This window comes from Salvelinus namaycush, chromosome 39 (assembly GCF_016432855.1).
Source record: "Salvelinus namaycush isolate Seneca chromosome 39, SaNama_1.0, whole genome shotgun sequence".
In the NCBI taxonomy this organism is placed as follows: Eukaryota; Metazoa; Chordata; class Actinopteri; order Salmoniformes; family Salmonidae; genus Salvelinus; species Salvelinus namaycush.
The window spans coordinates 22,591,156-22,610,593 of NC_052345.1; the positions used below are offsets into that span (position 1 = coordinate 22,591,156).

Sequence of the window (19,438 nt, forward strand, 5' to 3'; positions counted from 1 at the left end):
GACTCGTAGCCTCTAACCCAAAAACCATGTAATGTTAGGAACAATGTAAGAGCAAAAACCTCATACCTCCAATATGCCTTTGAGAATATACCCACAAATCACTGTGGAACCCACGTATACCAGCCTGATCTCATAGAGTAGACGTAACATAGTAAATGTATATCCGAGATACAAAAATTAGTATGATATGTTACGTTTGGTATGGTTACATAAGACAGATGTTTACTTACTATGGTGGTTGGTCAGGGTGGATGGTAGTCCCGTGTAGCTCAGTTGGTAGAGCATGGCATTTGCAACGCCAGGATTGTGGGTTTAAGTCACCAGTACGAAACCAGTACGAAAAAAAGTATTGAAATGTATCGACTCACTACTGTAAGTCGTTCTGGATAAGAGCGTCTACTAAAATGTAAAATTATGGGTTGGCTTATAGCACGAATATCTAGCAACCCAAAGGTTGTGAGATCAAATCTCATTATGGACAACTGTAGCTACTTTGCAACTACTTAGCATGTTAGCTAATCTAAACCTAAACTAAACCCTAACCTTAACCCCTAGCCTAGCTAACGTTAGCCACCTAGCTATATTTTCTAACATATCATACGTTTTGGAAATTCGTAACATGTTGTACATTTAGCAAATTTGTAACATATAATACGAATTGTAATTCTTAACTTATCAAACGAAATGGGTGATGGACATCCACAAATTAATACTATTAATACCATACGAAACGTAACACATCATACTAATTAGGAGTGTCTACGATTTACATACAGAATAATACGAAATGCTCTGAGACCAGGTTGAATATACAGCATGTGTTTATTTTCTATGGCAATTTTCCCTTCCAAAAGGGACTTACATTTCCAATTGCTACAAAGCAGCACTGTTTTATCAAGGGACAGTGTAATTCCACTCCAATTGATGACCCTGTTTATCCCCCAGTCTCTGAATATGTGTAAGCAATTGAAATTGCACCAATGTTGACATTTGTAATAAGATTGGGCCGAAGAGGATCGCTGACGTGTTACATGCTCCTTCCTACCCAATTGTGCTATTTTGTTAGTTTTTTTGCATTGTTGTTTTGTTTTTTTAACATATTTTGTACATAATGTTGCTGCTACCGTCTCTTATGACCGAAAATAACTTCTGGACATTAGAACAGTGATTACTCACCACGAACTGGAAGAAGCTTTTTCCTTTAACGAGTTCGACGAGAAGGACATACTGCTTTCCCGGGAAAAGGCCCAAATCCCTGTAATTTGCGTGAAGAAAAGACGGAGAAAAAGAGGGCACATGTCGGGCTGCCTTCTGAGAATTCGTAGGCTAGCGAGTAAACTCCCACTGCCATCCATTCTACTTGCTAACATGCAATCGTTGGAAAATAAAATTGATGACCTGACCTACGATTACGATTATCCTACCAACAAGAATCTAAAAACTGTAAAATCTTATGTTTCACCGAGTCGTGGCTGAACAACAACACGGATAATATCGAGCCGGCTGGATTTTCCATGCACCGGCAGAACAGAGAAGAAGCTACGTCTGGTAAGACGAGGGGTGGGGGTGTGTGTCTTTTTGTCAATAACAGCTGGTGAGCGATGTCTAATATTAAAGAAGTCTCGAGGTATTGCTCGCCTGAGGTACAGTATTGTACCTTATGATAAGCTGTAGACCACACTATCTACCAAGAGAATTCTCATCTATATTATTCGTAGATGTCTATTTACCACCACAGTCCGATGCTGGCACTAAGACCGCACTCAATTAACTCTACAAGGCCATAAGCAAACAAGAAATGTCTCATACAGAAGCAGCGCTTCTAGTGGCCGGGGACTTTAACGCATGCCAACTTAAATCACATTTACCACATTTTTACCAGCATGTCACATGTGCAACCAGAGGGAAAAAAACTCTAGACCACCTTTACTCCACACACAGAGATGCATACAAAGCTCTCCCCTGCCCTCCATTTGGCAAATCTGACCATAATTATATCCTCCTGATTCCTGCTTACAAGCAAAAACTAAAGCAGGAAGTACCAGTGACTCGCTCAATACGGAAGTGGTCAGATGACGCGGATGCTACGCTACAGGACTGTTTTGCTAGCACAGACTGGAATATGTTCTGGGATTCATCCAATGGCATTGAGGAGTATACCACCTCAGTCATCGGCTTCATCAATAAGTGCATCGATGACGTCGTCCTCACAGTGAGCGTACGTACATATCCCAACCAGAAGCCATCTATTACAGGCAACATCCGCATCGAGCTAAAGGCTACAGCTGCCGCGATCAAGGACCCGGAGACTAATCTGGACGCTTATAAGAAATCCCGCTATGCCCTCAGACGAACCATCAAACAAGCAAAGCGTCAACACAGGATTAAGATTGAATCTTACTACACCTGCTCTGACACTTGTTGGATGTGGCAGGGCTTGAAAACTATTACGGACTACAAAGGGAAAGACAGACGCGAACTGCTGAGTGACGCGAGCCTACCAGATGAGCTAAATGCCTTTTATGCTCGCTTCGAGGCAAGCAACACTGAAGCATGCACAAGAGCACCAACTGTTCTGGATGACTGTGTGATAACGCTCTCGGCAGCCGATGTGAGCAATACCTTTAAACAGGTCAACATTCACAAAGCCACGGGGCCAGATCGATTACCAGCATGCGCGGACCAACTAGCAAGTGTCTTCACTGACATTTTCAACCTCTCCCTGACCGAGTCTGTAATACCTACAGCCTACCATAGTGTGCCCAAGGAAGCGAAGGTAACCTGCCTAAATGATTACCACCCCGTAGCACTCACGTCGGTAGCCATGAAGTGCTTTGAAAGGCTGGTCATGGCTCACATCAACAGCATCCTCCCAGATACCCAAGTTCCTTGGTGTTCACATCACCAATGAACTATCATTGTCCAAACACACCAAGACAGCCGTGAAGAGGGCACGACAAAACCTTTTCCCCCTCAGGAGACTAAAAAGATTTGGCATGGGTCCCCAGATCCTCAAAAAGGTTCTACAGCTGCACCATCGAGAGCATCCTGACCGGTTGCATCACCGCCTGCTATGGCAACTGCTCGGCATCTGACCGCAATTCGCTACAGAGGGTAGTGCGTACGACCCAGTACATTTCTGGGGCCAAGCTTCCTGCCATCCAGGACCTATATAATAGGCGGTGTCAGAGGAAAGCCCATAAAATTGTCAGAGACTCCAGTCACCCAAGTCATAGACTGTTTTCTCTGCTACCGGAGCGCCAAGTCTAGGACCAAAAGGCTCCTTAACAGCTTCTACCCCCAAGCCATAAGACTGCTGAACAATTAATAAAATGGCCACCGGACTATTTACTTTGACACCACCCTCCATTTGTTTTGTACACTGCTGCTACTCATTGTTTATTATCTATGCATAGTCACTTCACCCCTACCTACTTGTACAAATGACCTCAACTGACCTGTACCCCCGCACACTGACTCGGTACCAGTACTCCCTGCATATAGCCTCGTTATTGTTATGTTATTGTGTTACTTTTTATTATTTTTTACTTTAGTGTATTTGGTAAATACTGCACTGTTGGTTAAGCATTTCACGGTAAGATCTACAGTTGTTGTATTCGGCGCATGTGACAAATTAAGTTTGATTTGATTTGTGTTTATGCTAATTCTATTAGGACTCGCAATCAGTGTTTAGCCTACCTTTAATGGAGGAAATACATGTCAGACCACGGAAATGTTCTGTTATTGGATGCAGTTATCTGCCAGATTTAAATGGTCCATCTTGTCACGGGAGAAATATGGCAAACACAGCAGCCTTGAAGGATCGTTCATCAACCATCCACAAGGTTACATTTTGAATTGGTTTGTCACATGGATTGGCTGTTTATTTTTTGGGGATGATAAATTGCCAACAAATCGTGGATTTTGTGAATAGTTCATCCCTAAAATTATCACAATCTGTTGTGATTATTCCCTGTTATTTGTGAGCGTTGCGTTATTCGAATCCGGTGTCAGGATAAATAAAAAGCAAGGTCTGCTAACTTTTTAAAATTATGTTTAATTACCGCAAGCAATGTATGGCAAATGCAATTTTCGTATATACGGGTTCGCTGTATCACTGCGCAGGGTTGAACAGGGAACTGGCAGGAAGTACGTAAACAGCTGTTCTTATACCGTGATGACGTAGTTCCAACGAGTCTGTTGGCCTATCACAGTAGAGGCTGAGAGCGGTTTAGACTTTACTCAGCCTGTCCCCTTCTCTCAGATGTCCGCATCTGGTCGTTGCGTAGATTAGATCCGTCTTGTGTCTGTCGATTCTACACTGAAACAGTTCCTAATATGGTATTGTCCAGTGCCCTACCCTCCCTGGTTGGCTTAGAGATATGCACCCCTCCCCTCTCCAGATTGACCACAGCTTTTATGGCCTGTCACTCAATGTTGGTCAGTCTTTACACACCTACACACACACACGTCTGTATTGTTTGTGTGTGTGTAACAAAACAATATTCATCTTCAAACAATATGCTAGCGGGCTATAGTGAATAAACATAAATCCTAACATATTTCAAATCCAGCAGCAAATGGCCATCTGCTACAGGAGCTAGTTTCTGCATTATTTAGCAGTAGCAATCAGACAATTAATAACGTATAAATTGACAATGTCATCTCCTGTTAAGGCCCAAGGCAAGTAGAAAGGCTTTTCATTCAAAGCTGCCTACATAGTTTTTGTCATTACTTGCATCTTTTGTCCAAGTATATTAGTAGTGTGGTGTTTGGAGACATGTTCAGACATGTTTGGCTAGCTGTTAGAGCGACAAGCCTATCTCCCTCTCACCTTACCCCCTGGTCTGGTCTGGTCCCAGATCTGTTTGTGCTGTCTTGCCAACTCCTAAGGTCATTGTCATGAGTTGGATATACAGCACAAACATATCTGGGATCAGGTAATCATTTCCCCATGGTTTAGTTTATTTACATTTACATTTAAGTCATTTAGCAGACGCTCTTATCCAGAGCGACTTACAAATTGGTGCATTCACCTTATGATATCCAGTGGAATATAAACATTATGCAGGAGTGCATCTTCAACCCATGGGTGCTCTGCTTTTGTCTCAGAGTTGTTTTGGTCTCCATATTTGGGTAGCATCGCTGTTGAGAGGATCCTGGTCATTCTCAAACATGGGCCTGTGCCACAGTATAAGACTATTAAATAGACGGATAGACTCTCTAGGCCTTTTCGCATTACTGAGCCAAGCCAAGCTCAACTTACATTTGACCTGTTGCTGAGGGAAAAAATGTAGTAATATATGTTGGAGGGAAAACATGTCCACCATGCCTGTCTGTACATACAGTGGGGCCTATGACCTATAAGAACACTAACAGTACAATACAGCACTGCATGGTCACACTCGTGAAAATATTTCAGTCTTGTTGTGAATCGTTGTGTCCCTCATTTGTCTCAAATTACTTTCATTCAGAACTTAAATGTAGTATTTTGATGAGGCGATATCTGGGGGCGTTTTCATTTTTCCAGTACATTTTTGTATAAAAAGACATTGATTTCATTGTTTGTGATTTATTGTCTCCCCCTACCGGAATCGCTCGATGTCACTCTACAACCCAACTTCCCATTTGTTTTTGTGCCGTCGCCTTTGTGTCGTTTGACAATGCATGGCTCGTCGTTCTTCTTCCCTCATGTTCGCATACGCTTTTCATGTTCTCCATACGCTTTTCTATCTGCAATCTTGTGTTCTTTCTTTCTCTCACTCTCTGTTTCAGCAAAACTATACAGATCAATATAATCGATGACGAGGAGTATGAGAAAAACAAGAACTTCTTCCTTGAGATGGGAGAGCCTCGGCTGCTGGAGATGAGTGAGAGGAAAGGTGGGGCGTTCCCTTCCCAGGCTTTGGTCCCAACCCCTGTACCCCTTAACCCCACCCCATTCCATTCACCATGTATGGCGTCCCCTACTGGATCCATCCACTATTACTTTGTGTTCGCTCAGACCTACTGTATTGGGTATACATGGATAAAGGCCACATTTACATCCTCCATGGAGCATTTTCACAATCCTGGTCCGAGAGGAACACTGTAATAGACAGGTTTTCCTACCCACTGGATTCTCTTTTTTGGTATTTTTTCATTGTTACCTTTCAACCATATTTGTATAATGGCCGGGTGTATATTTCTTGATTATGAATCCCAAGATTGATTGGAGCCAAAACCAGCATACGCCGTGGTCCTCCAGGACCAGCATTAAGCCTAAAACAATTGTAGTCAGACCTAGACTACAGAGCACTTGTTTATAGTCACTTTTTTATCTGTGACCTTTTATTGACCTCAGCACCTAGACAAAACAATATCAATGTTATGAGAGGTAAATAGGACATAACAATATCAAATGCACAGACTTAACAATAGTGATATTATGGTTAGAGGTTAAGATCAATGAAAAGCTTTGATCTTTAAACTCAAACTGAGATCATAGAGGCTTCCAAACAGAGTTCCAACTGTCCCTCCATGTATGCGCCATGAGATGGTACGAGTGTGCAACAGAGCTCGACTTCCCCCCTACCCCCGAACCCGGTCAAACTGTTCCATCTGTACGTCCATGGATGGCTCAGTGGATAGGTGGATATCGAAACCAGTCCAAATCCTTTTTGGTGTGTGTGTGTGTTTGTGAAACGTGCACAATCTATCCATCCCCCACTTCCCGCCCTCGTCCTTCACCTTTCCCTTTTTGTTTTATACCTTGTCTTGTGTCCCCTTGCAGGAAGACCATAGCGGTTAGAATACTTGACCACGACGAATATGAAAGACAGGCCAGATTCTACATAGAGCTGCAGGAGCCCCATTGGAAAAGGCGATTGACAGGTGTGAGAGTAACTGAAAAGAGTAGAAGATGGGCTCAAGCTTCTGACCTCCTCCTCTTCTTCCTCCCACTCCTTCTTACTGCCATCTTTCCTGTTCTTTGTCTCACCCTATTCTGCTCCCTCTCGTATTTTCTCCGCTGAGGCTACCTACCCTCTCCTCTGGTTTCTTGTGTTTCTACCGCCGCTGGTCAACACCGCTGTTCAGTGAACAGGATTTGGAACAGGTACAGGATTTGAGCAGAGTCAGTGAGGTTTATTTCTGTCCTGTTAAGGAGTCCCATCCTATGAGGCGTGCAGAGCGATAATAGCTTTTTGGTTGATAAACAAAGGTGGAATGTTGACTGGTAGTGGTTGTATGCTCAAGAAGGTGCTTTTCTAGCCCTTGAGCTCGTGTGGTCTTCAGCCAAGCAAATGGTCCCGAGTTGACCCTTTTATAACCATACCCCTTGGTACTAACTGTGTTCCACTGTTTATGTTTGGGGTGCTGCTTGGAACACACACTCACAATACTCAAGAACGTTATACGTTTGTCAGTATGCATGTTGGACTTTGATTAACTCCTTACTGTAGGATTTTGGAAGAAATGCCATTAAATATATTTTTAGAATGACATAATACAATATTAACATTTATATAAGGTACCAATAAATATACTGAATCACCACTCTCAATGTACGGAAATAACTCTAACATATTATCACTGTGCTAATGAGAAAACGTTGTGATGCGGTGGTTAATTTCTCGTGGAAACTTTGCCATCACAGAGAAGTGATTGCCATACATGTTTATTGTGGTGCCATTTCATTTCATCTTTTTTTTATGTATACCTCCAAATGAAGCAATGCCAGAGCCCGAGGCCCTGTTTCCCAAAACCTTCGTAATGTTACATTTTGGGACATTAGGGACGGTGCATCGTTAAAACGCTCTTATGAGACTTCAGTTCCATCTCAGGAAACTGGGCCCAAAACAGTACGCTGCGGGATAATGTTAGCGCATCATTTTGACAATACTCTGTCTTGACTTATTCAGTGTGCGTTTAGGCATCCTTTCTCATTGTTTAAACTTTCATCCAGTGGAAACATTTAGCGTGTAACAAATGCTCACTGATACCTTGTTTTGATTTCCGAATATGTTACATTTTTCAATTCTCACAGATATTGCGAATTTAAATTCTGCCCAATATACACTACCTCTGAGATTTGATTGGCCCAAGTGTTTCATTGGCATTTTAATGTATAACATTTCGAGTCCTACAAGTCTGATTTCGAATTCAAAAACTTGCTAGACATGTCTAGTCTGTAGTGAACAACAACCTAACCACGAAATCTATATATTATAACTAACTTGCCTGATGGCTATAACTTTTTGCCACCGGCTTGTGTATATTAATTTCTCTGTTTCCCTTGTTACTTGTTTCCGTTTCTCATGTCTCGTTTCTCTCTGCTCAACTGTCTCTTGTATCATCTGTTTCCATCCTATCAGCTGTGTTGCTTCAAGAAATTGGTAAGCGGCCTACTTTTTCTCGTTAGTCTGCTCTGGTGTGCTGTCACACTCTTTGTTTCCCTCGCTTCTGAAGTCACCTATTACTTGAAATGCCAATCATTGTCTGTTACTATTGTAGTGAAGTGTCAAAAGTGCATACACTGGCAGTCCGTGTACATGGTAACCTTCTACAGAAGGGTAAATTAATTTCCTAAATTATGTTCTCAGTTGCAAGAAAACATGTGTAATTGTTCTTATTAAAGAGTGAGTTGGAAGTAGGCTTATACGGTATTTTTGTTACTAGAGTTTAATTATTATTTGCTGATCAAAATGTGTCATTAATGAATAATACTATTAAGGTACTTCATATAAACTAATACCCACTCACAACCAAAAGGCATGTTTGATTTATTTTCTTTATTTTCTTTGGTTTTAGGTGGATTCGTGAAGACAGGTATGGAATATTGCTATTATAATTGTTTTTTTATTATTTTGGATTCAATGTATATATTGATTGATTCATTCATTAATTAATGGGTCATTTTTATTCATTTTAATAGACAAAAGGCTTTATGGTAAGAGACGATTCAGTGTTGTAATTGATTGCTTTAAAATCGGTGAAATTTAAAGCAAGTAAAATTCAAGTAACATATGTCACCTTGGTGAGAATCGTGCGTTCTACTACCCATTACTAATGGCACAAGCCTTTCAGGCTACTCTTTCATTGTTTAGACTATCTTTATAACTATGTCTATTTACACATAGACATTTATAATAAACCAATGTAATAGATTGATTATATTGAGAAAGCTTTGATAGACTTTAGTTGATTTGAGCATGGCATATTTTCAAATCAAATATACTCCAAAGACAGCACTGTGTACACTTGAATGAATATATTCGACTGTGTACTACTGTAGTACTACTATAGTCTTTTCTTTGATACTAGAAATGTCGTTTTTTGGGGGTTTGCACTTCCAGGCATTCAACATGTAGGCCTATCCTATCACTGAATGAGTCACACTTCACTGTGTGCGAAAGAGTGTGAAAGAGGATGAATGACCTCACTGTGTGTGACCACACTGTGTGTTTCTGTAGGCATGTACCAGTGGACGCTGCTGAGGGGGCTCATAATAATGGCTGGAATGGAGTCAATGAAGTGGTATTAACCGCATGGAAACCACATCTTTGATGTGTTTGATACTATGCCATCCGTTACATGTAAGGGATTACAAAAAAAAAATGGTAACTGTAATCCGGTACATTACCAGAAAAAAAATACTGTAATCAGATTACAGATACTTTTGAAAAACTACAGGATTACTTCGAGGATTACTTTTGAATTCAGAAAGGATGTTTGAAAAAACAAATCTTTGATTTCTCAATGACATTCAAATCAGCATTGAAACAAGGTGCACATTAAAATGTGTTCCACCTGAGCCAGTCTGACCATTATGATGACACACCAAATGTGTTTGATGGATCGCGGGAAAAGAGCACGGATAAGCGTGTGTGGGCTACAGAACAAGTAATGTCTTCCAATGGTGCGACTGCTGTCGGCATCCACAGATTATCCATCTTTAATAAACGCTTGGAGGTAAAGGATGACAGCAGTGGTGTAGTCTATGGCGATATGGGTATCACTTATTATTGATATCTACAAAGCGTATTGATGTGAATCACACTGCTGCTCTCTCATTTTGCTATTTGCGCCTTACGGATTGTGGTTGTTGTGGATGACTGTTACCAAATCTAAATATGTATTTGAGCCCAATAATGGTTGAATTCAACAAGTTCAAGGTGCTTATCAATCATTGTTTTTTAAACCATTGGCCAGCCAGTGAAAAATGCACTCTTGCAACAGCTGCATAGTGCAGATCCCAGCCTATGGAATAAAAGTGGGGATTTTATTGCTCAATCTAATTCATGCTGATAAAAAAACATCCATAGGCCTAATGGACACATGTTCAAACTCGCACACTTTTGATCTGTAGTTGGTACATCCATTTCTGGACTTATAAATGATATATATTAATGTAAAGATATCATTTAGTCGTATTATTATATGTAGTAAAGTCAAATTTAACATCCATATATGTCCAACTATGTAAACTTCAACATTGATTTATCCTGCAATAGATGTCCTTCAATTGGTAACATACATTTTTGTCTTCTTCTAATGACTCTTAAGGGGAAAGTAATCCAAAAGTAACTGAATGTAATCAGATTGCGTTACCGAGTTTGAGTAATCCAAAAGTTACTTTATTGATTACAATTCTGGACAGGTAACTAGTAACCCTGGCCATTGACTTCACTCCAGCCATTATTAGGAGCTTTCCTCCCATCAGCAGCCTCCACTGGCGTGTACGTCCCGAGACACGTGTCATTTGCATGCCACCGGGGTTCGTGGAATGATTCAAAGCCTAGATTGACCTCCAACGAGACAGCTTTTGCCCTTTGTCCACTTTGGCTTATATGCACCACACCCGTGATCAGACACTCACACTGGTATCACTGAGCACACCGTCCTTTAACGGTTGGGTCGTGGACCGTTAATGGCCAGGTCACACTATTCATCAGGGTTCAATCAAGTCTCTTGGGAATGCAATTTCCACCAACACTTTGTACTTACTCAACTATATACTGATAAGGTAAATATAACAATGTAACGAAACGGAACTAGTTCAATTCTGACTCAGATAATTTCATGTCCCAAAGAACTTGAGTTGAATTCCCCCTATTTTACAGGAAATAGACATTCATAAAGCTTACACACTTGACACACTTGTATCATGGTAATGCGGTTATTACAAATGATTCATACATGGTTTATGAATGTGTTCTTGTTGTGTAAGGTGTGACCAGTTGTATAGCCATTTCACCTAACATGCCTGGTGATGGCTGTATGTGCTATATCAGTGGTCACTCCGGTTCAAGAGAGGTACTGGGTGTGCAGGCTTTTGTTCCAGCCCAGCACTAACACACTTGATAGCACTTAGGCTACACACTTCATTCAGCTCTTCAGTCTGGGCCGTGATTAGCTGAATCAGGTGTGTTTGTGATCCAAATGCTGTATGAAAAATAATATTTTCAATCAAACACTGTCACTGGTTCCCCCCGGATAACTTAAAAAACTTGACTCCTCTAGAGCTGCAACTTTAACAAAAGTCTCAAAGCAAATGTACTCAAATTAATGTACTCAACAAAGTAATGTTTACAGTGGGATCAAAGAATCTCAACAACTTTTCAAATGAAACGTGCGTTCCTCCACCATAATATTGTGAAATATATTGGATAGTGTTTTTGACTTATCCGGAAACATTGGGAAACAGTTTTTTTTCAATCTAATGGGGGCTCCTTGTGCAATGAACTTTGAACTGTGACCTTATCCCTCAGGCAGGGACGTCTACCGGAAAGTGCAGGGTAGGGATAACCCTGTCCCTGCCACCATTATCAGCATTGCAGGTATACATCCTCCCTTTGTCCTCTCCATCCTCCCCTCACTTCGCTCTCCTCTATCCTCCCTCACTTCTCTATCGTCTCGCTCATGTGACTCATGAGTTCTCTGTCACGGATGTCCCAATACTGCCTCCAGCTGGAAATCTCTGTGAATTAACAGTCTGCTTTCACATTTCCAGTGTCACTCTTTCTGAATGAACCCCCTTTCTCTATCAGCTCAGTACGCCAGTGCTCCTGCTTTGGTGACTAGCTTTGGGCCAGTCAAATGGCTAGGTTGTCACTGCAAAGCTAATAGTCCGTATCCTGCAGCTATTGCACATTTGCCTCTTTCACACACCTTTGTGGCTTCTCCTACTATCTATGTCCATAGATCATTTATGGTAGCCTGTGTATGCACACTTTTCTTAGTCCTCACTTTATCGTTAATCAATTAGCATAAACAGAGCACAAGAAGGTACACTTGCAACAGAAACCTGGACTCAAGTGACATTTTCACACTTATGAGCCTCACTAAACTGAACCAAGCTGAACTGTTATGCACAGGCCAGGTTATGCATCCAACACAGTAGCTGGAGCTGTGCTAGAAAGGATGATGTGACAATAAAATATCCAAGGCAGCATAGTACGGCACAGCTGAGCACAATATTTGGAAAAGTGTCCATATTTTCAAGAGCAGTTGTTGAGCAGTCAACAGCTACATTGGCCACTCACGGACATACATGCATGGCCTTTTATGGGTATCGTCCTTGTCATGGCCACTGACCACCCAAATGTGTTCACTCCCTTTCTTTCTCCCCTCTCTCCCTCAGAGGAAGGGGACGAGGAAGCTCTCTCCAAGAAGGAGGAGGAGGAACGGCGCATCGCTGGGATGGGCCGGCCCACCCTGGGGGAGCACGTCAAACTGGAAGTCGTCATCGAGGAGTCGTATGAGTTCAAGGTACGTGAAATTATATTTTGAATAACCCAAAATATTGTATTTTTAGCTCTTTGAAGCTGAAGTATAAAATTGAAGAAAAAAAAAAAGCAAAAACGAAACTTGCAGAGGGGAAGCATAGCATACCGCACAAAGAACAGGTCTACCCTACCGCTTACCAGACTTGCTTTCAATGAGAGTGGCAAATCATTATCTCTCATTTATATCTGAAATATTTCGGGTCGCGCGCAAACCTGCAAATTGTACCTTTAATAATAGTAAATCACAGCTTTGATAGGACCGTAAAACAAATAGTGCACTATTTGGTTCCCAGTCTGGCCTGATAAATCAAACTGCTTTGTCTTTATTGTATTGTATAGACTTTTACATCATGTGCACTGCCAAGGTGTATTCGTTGGGCATGTATCTGTGTTTGTGGAATGCTAAATAACCAGGATTGAGGATTATTAGACTGAAATATTATTTTCTGGTGCCCCACAGAACACAGTGGATAAGCTGATTAAGAAGACCAACTTGGCTCTATTGATTGGAACCAATAGCTGGAGGCAGCAGTTTATGGAAGCTATCACAGTCAGCTCTGGTAAGCAGATCAATCAATCAATCAATCATTTAATTGGCAGCCTATAGAGCTTGTTAGAATGTGTTTGTAACAAAGTGACTAACCAAAAATCCAGGCCTAACAACCCCAAAAGAGCAAGCCACAACTAGAGTGACAGGGGAACACTCCCTAGGTCTAGGAAGTGCAGTAGGAAGAACCCTTCAAGGTAACCTCTTAAAAACCATATCTGCGTCTCAAATGGCATCATATTCCCTTTATAAGTGCACTACTTTTGACCAAGGCCTATAGGGCTCTGTTGAAAAGTAGTGCACTATAGTGAATAGGTTGCCATTTGGGAACCAGCCTATATTCGGATTCTTGGACAACAATACAGGATGATGTATTCAGAGCAAAATCAAATCTTGTCCAAAAGAGAAAATATGATGTTATTTTCCTTTCATATCACATTTGTCTTAATTGGCTACACAATCACCCCCACAAAACCATCTGCCCAAATCTTAATTGGAATGCTTTTTGTAATTAGCGGGAACTGTGAAGTTCTTGTAACGGCGCCCTCCGAAGCACATTCCAGACACAATGCGCACTGTTGATTTATCAGCAGGGTAGCGCCGAAGCACAACGAACTCATCAAGCAACACACACCCACACGATCTCACATGCACAATCACATATACACACACATCTCACACACACACCTACCTACACACGCGCATGCATGAACACACGCACACAGACAGACACACACACACACAGAAAGTTCCACTGAGGGCCTGAGTAGAGATGACAAAGCGTGTTAGCCATGGGAGTGCGCTCCAGAGGTGATTCCTCCAGGGATACAGTAGTAATGAGATCATTAAAAAGTCCGTGTATTGATTTAGTCTGCTCATGGGGTTCTAAACTACGTGTGTGTTTGTGGCCATGTCCAGAATCAGGCTTGCCTACTACTTACTTAAACTGCATATTGTGTGCTAGTATCACATACTGTTAAAAAAGAATGAATTCAGTAAGCAACAAATATCAGCATAATAGAATCCTGAGGATGCATAATCTAAGGAGCAATTCCGTTTATTCCCGCCATTCGTTCCTTTTGGTACAGCGCGTCCCCTCAGCTGATTGTCAGCTGTTGTCAGACACTTGGTTCTCGAAAGACGATTCTCTTCCTCAAAAGTGTACAGAGAATTCTACTGGCTGAAAAGCTGAAATTAGTATGACATCCTGCCTGTAATGGCTTTCGTCTGTAGAAGGAGAGGAGGACCAAAGCGCAGCGTGGTGCGTATCCATAATTTATTAGAATACTTCTGAATATGAACAAAAACAATAAACAGACGAAAAACCAACGAAGCTACAGTCCCGAACTAGTGAACACAGAAAAAACCAGGAACACACGAACAGGAACAATCACCCACAACCAACAGTGAAAACAGGCTACCTTAATATGGTTCCCAATCAGAGACAATGCAAAACACCTGCCTCTGATTGAGAACCATATCAGGCCAAAAGACAAACCTCAACATAGAAACACATAACATAGACTGCCCACCCCAACTCACGCTCTGACCATACTAACTAAAGACAAAAACAAAGGAAAATAAAGGTCAGAACGTGACACTGCCATTTAAAGCATACAAACATTTTGGAATTTCACATACAAACATTCTATGAAACAATGCCTACTATTCAGAATGCAAGCATGGGTATTCGGACACGACCATTGTGTGTGTGTGTACTCGTGAGTTCTGAACTGTGCTAATATCCAGGAAGACCCTTTCCACTAGGATAGGCACAGAGTCTTTGCTGCAGATGGGCTATGGTTGATCTCATCCCTAATCTGTAACACAAATTAAAATGGAAAACAAAACAGGACAGGACATGGTCAAGCTGGATCTGTTTAACCACTATGGCCTCCTGTCCACTCAAATGCATGCATGAGCACACGCACCCACACGTAGAAACAAACATTGAAACAAGTACTGAAATGCAGACCTATGTCTTGAGACATACTCATGGACACGACATGTATTGTATTATCAAAAATACACTCAAATACAGACGCACACACATACCCACACACTAAAACGTGACCATTCCCTGCTCCCATGCAGAGAAACGCATTCAGATGGATTTTGCCCATCAGCTATTTTAAGCAACGCTGTCAGTCACCCTAATGAACTCTCCCATGGCTTCAATGAGTAGAGATGTGGCTCACCGTCCTGACTTGATGTGATGAGAGGCTTCATTGTTTGTGTCATGTGGACATTCACTCTCCACACAGTCTGTAAGGAGTGGAGAGAGTGGAGCTAACGGCTAACACTACTAGGAAAGCCTGAACGTCTGTGTTTTAATTTAGAATGGACTAGTGGGTGCTAGTTTCTGCTGGTCTCCTCACAGTTTGGCTTGTTTACATTGCAGAGAAACTTAACATTGTAGCAGAGGTTTTAACCATGTTAAATGTTGAAATTGAACTACGAAGTTGGGGTTACAACTAACTACCGGGGTTTTGCTAACTACCTCGCTCAAAGAGTGCAGAGTATAAAGTCAGCCAATCTGCTGTCTCAGCCACTGCCTGTTACCAAGGGAGTACCCCAAGGCTCAATCCTAGGCCCCATGCTCTTCTCCATTTACATCAACAACATAGCTCAGGCAGTAGGAAGCTCTCTCATCCATGTATATGCAGATGATACAGTCTTATACTCAGCTGGCCCTTCCCCGGATTTTGTGTTAAATGCTCTGCAACAAAACTTTCTTAGTGTCCTACAAGCTTTCTCTACCCTTAACCTTGTTCTGAACACCTCCAAAACAAATGTCATGTGGTTTGGTAAGAAGAAGCCCCTCTCCCCACAGGTTTGATTACTATCTCTGAGGGTTTAGAGCTTGAGGTAATCACCTCATACAACTACTTGGGAGTATGGCTAGACGGTACACTGTCCTTCTCTCAGCACATATCAAAGCTGCAGGCCAAAGTTAAATCTAGACTTGGTTTCCTCTATTGTAATCGCTCCTCTTTCACCCCAGCTGCCAAACTAACCCTGATTCAGATGACCATCCTACCCATGCTAGATTACGGAGACATAATTTATAGATCGGCAGGTAAGGGTGCTCTTGGGGGGCTAGATGTTCTTTACCATTTGGCCATCAGATTTGCCGCAAATGGCTTAAGGACAACAAAGTCAAGGTATTGGAGTGGCCATCACAAAGCCCTGACCGCAATCCTGTAGAAAATTTGTTGGCAGACCTGGAAAAGCATGTGCGAGCAAGGAGGCCTACAAACCTGACTCAGTTACACCAGCTCTGTCAAGAGGAATGGGTCAAAATTCACCCAACTTATTGTGGGAAGGTTGTGGAAGGCTACCTGAAACGTTTAACCCAAGTTAAGCAATTTTAAGGAAATACTACCAAATACTAAACTTCTGACCCACTGGGAATGTGATGAAAGAAATAAAAGCTGAAATAAATCATTCTCTCTACTATTATTCTGACATTTCACATTCATAAAATAAAGTGGTGATCCTAACTGACCTAGGACAGGGAATTTTTACTAGGATTAAATGTCAGGATTTGTGAAAAACTGAGTTTAAATGTATTTGGCTAAGGTTTATGTAAACTTCCGACTTCAACTGTATATATATATTTTTGTATTAAATCCCAGCACCCGTACCCGCAGGAGGCCTTTTTCCTAAATTGTAAATAAGAATTTGTTCTTTACTGACTTGCCTAGTTAAATAAAATAAATACAACACATCTTCCCTCCCCTAAAAATGTCTCAGGCGATGATGATGAGGACGAGTGCGGCGAGGAGAAGCTGCCCTCCTGCTTTGATTACGTCATGCACTTCCTCACCATCTTCTGGAAGCTCCTGTTCGCATTTGTGCCGCCCACCGACTACTGGAACGGCTGGGCCTGCTTCGTGGTCTCCATCAGTATGATTGGCCTGCTCACCGCCTTCATTGGAGACCTGGCCTCCCACTTTGGCTGTACCGTGGGCCTCAAGGACTCCGTGACCGCCGTGGTGTTTGTGGCGCTCGGGACGTCTGTGCCAGGTGCGTTCCATGCATGCTGCAATACACCCAGACACGCATACACGCGCTAAGACATATTCACAAACTCTGGGTCTTATTAAGACTCTGTCACCAATCTGGTGTTTGCGGCATTGGGACGCCAGGTTAGTAACATACACCATCTAACTCTTTACTCTCATGACAGGGTTTTATCATAATTAGGCATTGTCATTGTCAAAAGCAGTGTTATGTAGGGTTTATATGAAGTGTTCTTGAATAGTACACTATGTCATAGCTCTTGTCATGCATTGACATATAATTTTGGATCTGTGTTACCCTATCACCATTCCCAATTCTCCCTTTATCTCTCTCTCTCTCCCCCAGACACATTTGCCAGCAAGGTAGCCGCAATCCAGGACCAGTACGCCGATGCCTCCATCGGCAACGTAACGGGCAGCAATGCCGTCAACGTCTTCTTGGGCATCGGCGTGGCCTGGTCCATCGCCGCCATCTACCACAATTCCAAGGGCAACGACTTCCGGGTGGACCCGGGCACCCTGGCCTTCTCCGTCACCCTATTCACCATCTTCGCCTTTGTCGCCGTGGCCGTGCTCATGTACCGGCGCCGGCCCGAGATTGGGGGCGAGCTGGGTGGGCCCCGTGGCCCCAAAATCGCAACCACCTGTCTCTTCTTCAGCCTGTGGCTCATGTACATTGTATTCTCCTCCCTGGAAGCTTATTGCCACATCAAGGGCTTCTAACTTCTCTATAAAGTATCTAACAGCAAGATTCAAAAAGGAATAATTAAAAGATCTAAGAAAGCCATAGCTTCGAGAGTCTTCAAAAGCTTCTGAAAGATCTTTGAAAGCTTCTTAGTCCCTGAAAGCTTCTATAAGGTCTAATAAAGCTATTCAAAAGTATTTGAAAGCTTCTAAAATATTTTAAAGCTTTTTAGTCTTTGAAGCTTCTAAAATATATTTTAATGCTTCTAAAAAGAACCACTTTATTGACATCCAAGGTCTTTATCCTAAATCTAACATCCATGACTCTGCATACCCTTCTATCTCGTCCTATGCTTAAGCCATCTACTGCCACATCCAAGACATCCGAAGCATCCACTACTACAACTAAGGCCTCTGAACCAACACCAGCAGGATGGTGGCCCAAAAATAGTTTTTTTTTTTTTTTTTTTTTTTACTATTCATTTAGTGTTTGTCCTCTAGCTCCTTCAATCCTGTTGTTGCAGCTTTATTTTAAATGGAAGCTATCTGTTGACTTTCATTGGATCAAGACTCCTAAGGTTGTGTATCCAAAATGTACTTTCGGATGAAGCAAAAACGTGTGCTTGTTTGGTTAAACAGAACTTCAAAGCTGGGCATAGAACCTCTGCTGGTTGGCGTCCACAATTTCTGTTCGGTGCCCCCACCCCCCCCCCACCCCCTCAAAAAACTACACAGATTTGTCATAATATTCCGTGAGTGGAATAAACGTGAGTGGTTGTTTAAATGCAAAGAGCATATGGATGATAAATGCATAGTTACTTAGGTAAAAACTTGAATGAGGCTATAGCTCATTTTATGTCTACACTGTACTGTTGCAGTGATGACTGTATCTCTAATATTACAGAAACTAAAGAAACCTTTCCTTTACAAGAAGAATGTCTTGATATAAAATGTCACTAATGCACATGTTACATATTATAATTTTTCCCCCACTAAACATTTATCAGCAACAATACTATAACACTAGACAAGTCAATAAATAATGAATTAGAGGTGAAATAAGCATTATGGCTTTGTGAAATGTACTGTCTAAAGGTCTATGACTACACATTGTACATGACTTGATTTATATCATATAATGTCTTCTATGATCTTTCTTTTCATTGAGTAAAACATATTTCATTCAGTCGGCTGTGTCTGCTAGCAGACCGTTTTTACAATGAAGAGATTGTGAGATCGCTATAGAGTGGAGACCACAATGCACTGAGATCTTTTGTCAAAAGGTGATCTAAATTTTCACTAAAATACATTTACCACAATTTACAAATTAAATATCATTGTAAAACAAAAATTAAACTGCGTGAATTGAAATCAACAAGTTGTTTTATCAACAACAACAACAACAAAAAATCGGA

The 19,438-nt window shown here is 41.7% G+C and overlaps 1 protein-coding gene across 19 annotated transcripts in view; it reads left to right on the top strand.

The window, feature by feature from the left end:
- The window catches only part of LOC120032904 (sodium/calcium exchanger 1-like), a 36,112-nt gene extending 18,033 nt beyond the window's left edge, over positions 1–18,079 (top strand). Inside the window, exons 2-10 of one of the 19 annotated variants that reach the window (XM_038979140.1) lie at positions 5,776–5,882; positions 8,355–8,375; positions 8,791–8,808; positions 8,915–8,929; positions 11,751–11,819; positions 12,623–12,750; positions 13,228–13,327; positions 17,071–17,343; positions 17,686–18,079. In XM_038979140.1, the coding sequence (XP_038835068.1) occupies positions 5,776–5,882; positions 8,355–8,375; positions 8,791–8,808; positions 8,915–8,929; positions 11,751–11,819; positions 12,623–12,750; positions 13,228–13,327; positions 17,071–17,343; positions 17,686–18,062 (1,108 nt within the window). In that variant the 3' untranslated portion in view covers positions 18,063–18,079. Of the gene's footprint in view, positions 1–5,775; positions 5,921–6,295; positions 6,308–6,772; positions 6,895–7,119; positions 7,152–7,711; positions 7,729–8,354; positions 8,376–8,790; positions 8,809–8,914; positions 8,930–10,545; positions 10,563–11,750; positions 11,820–11,915; positions 11,931–12,622; positions 12,751–13,227; positions 13,328–17,070; positions 17,344–17,685 lie in introns of all 19 variants that reach the window. The other 18 variants (XM_038979141.1, XM_038979142.1, XM_038979147.1 and 15 more) reach the window with 18 other exon arrangements.
- Positions 18,080–19,438: the final 1,359 nt, after the last annotated feature.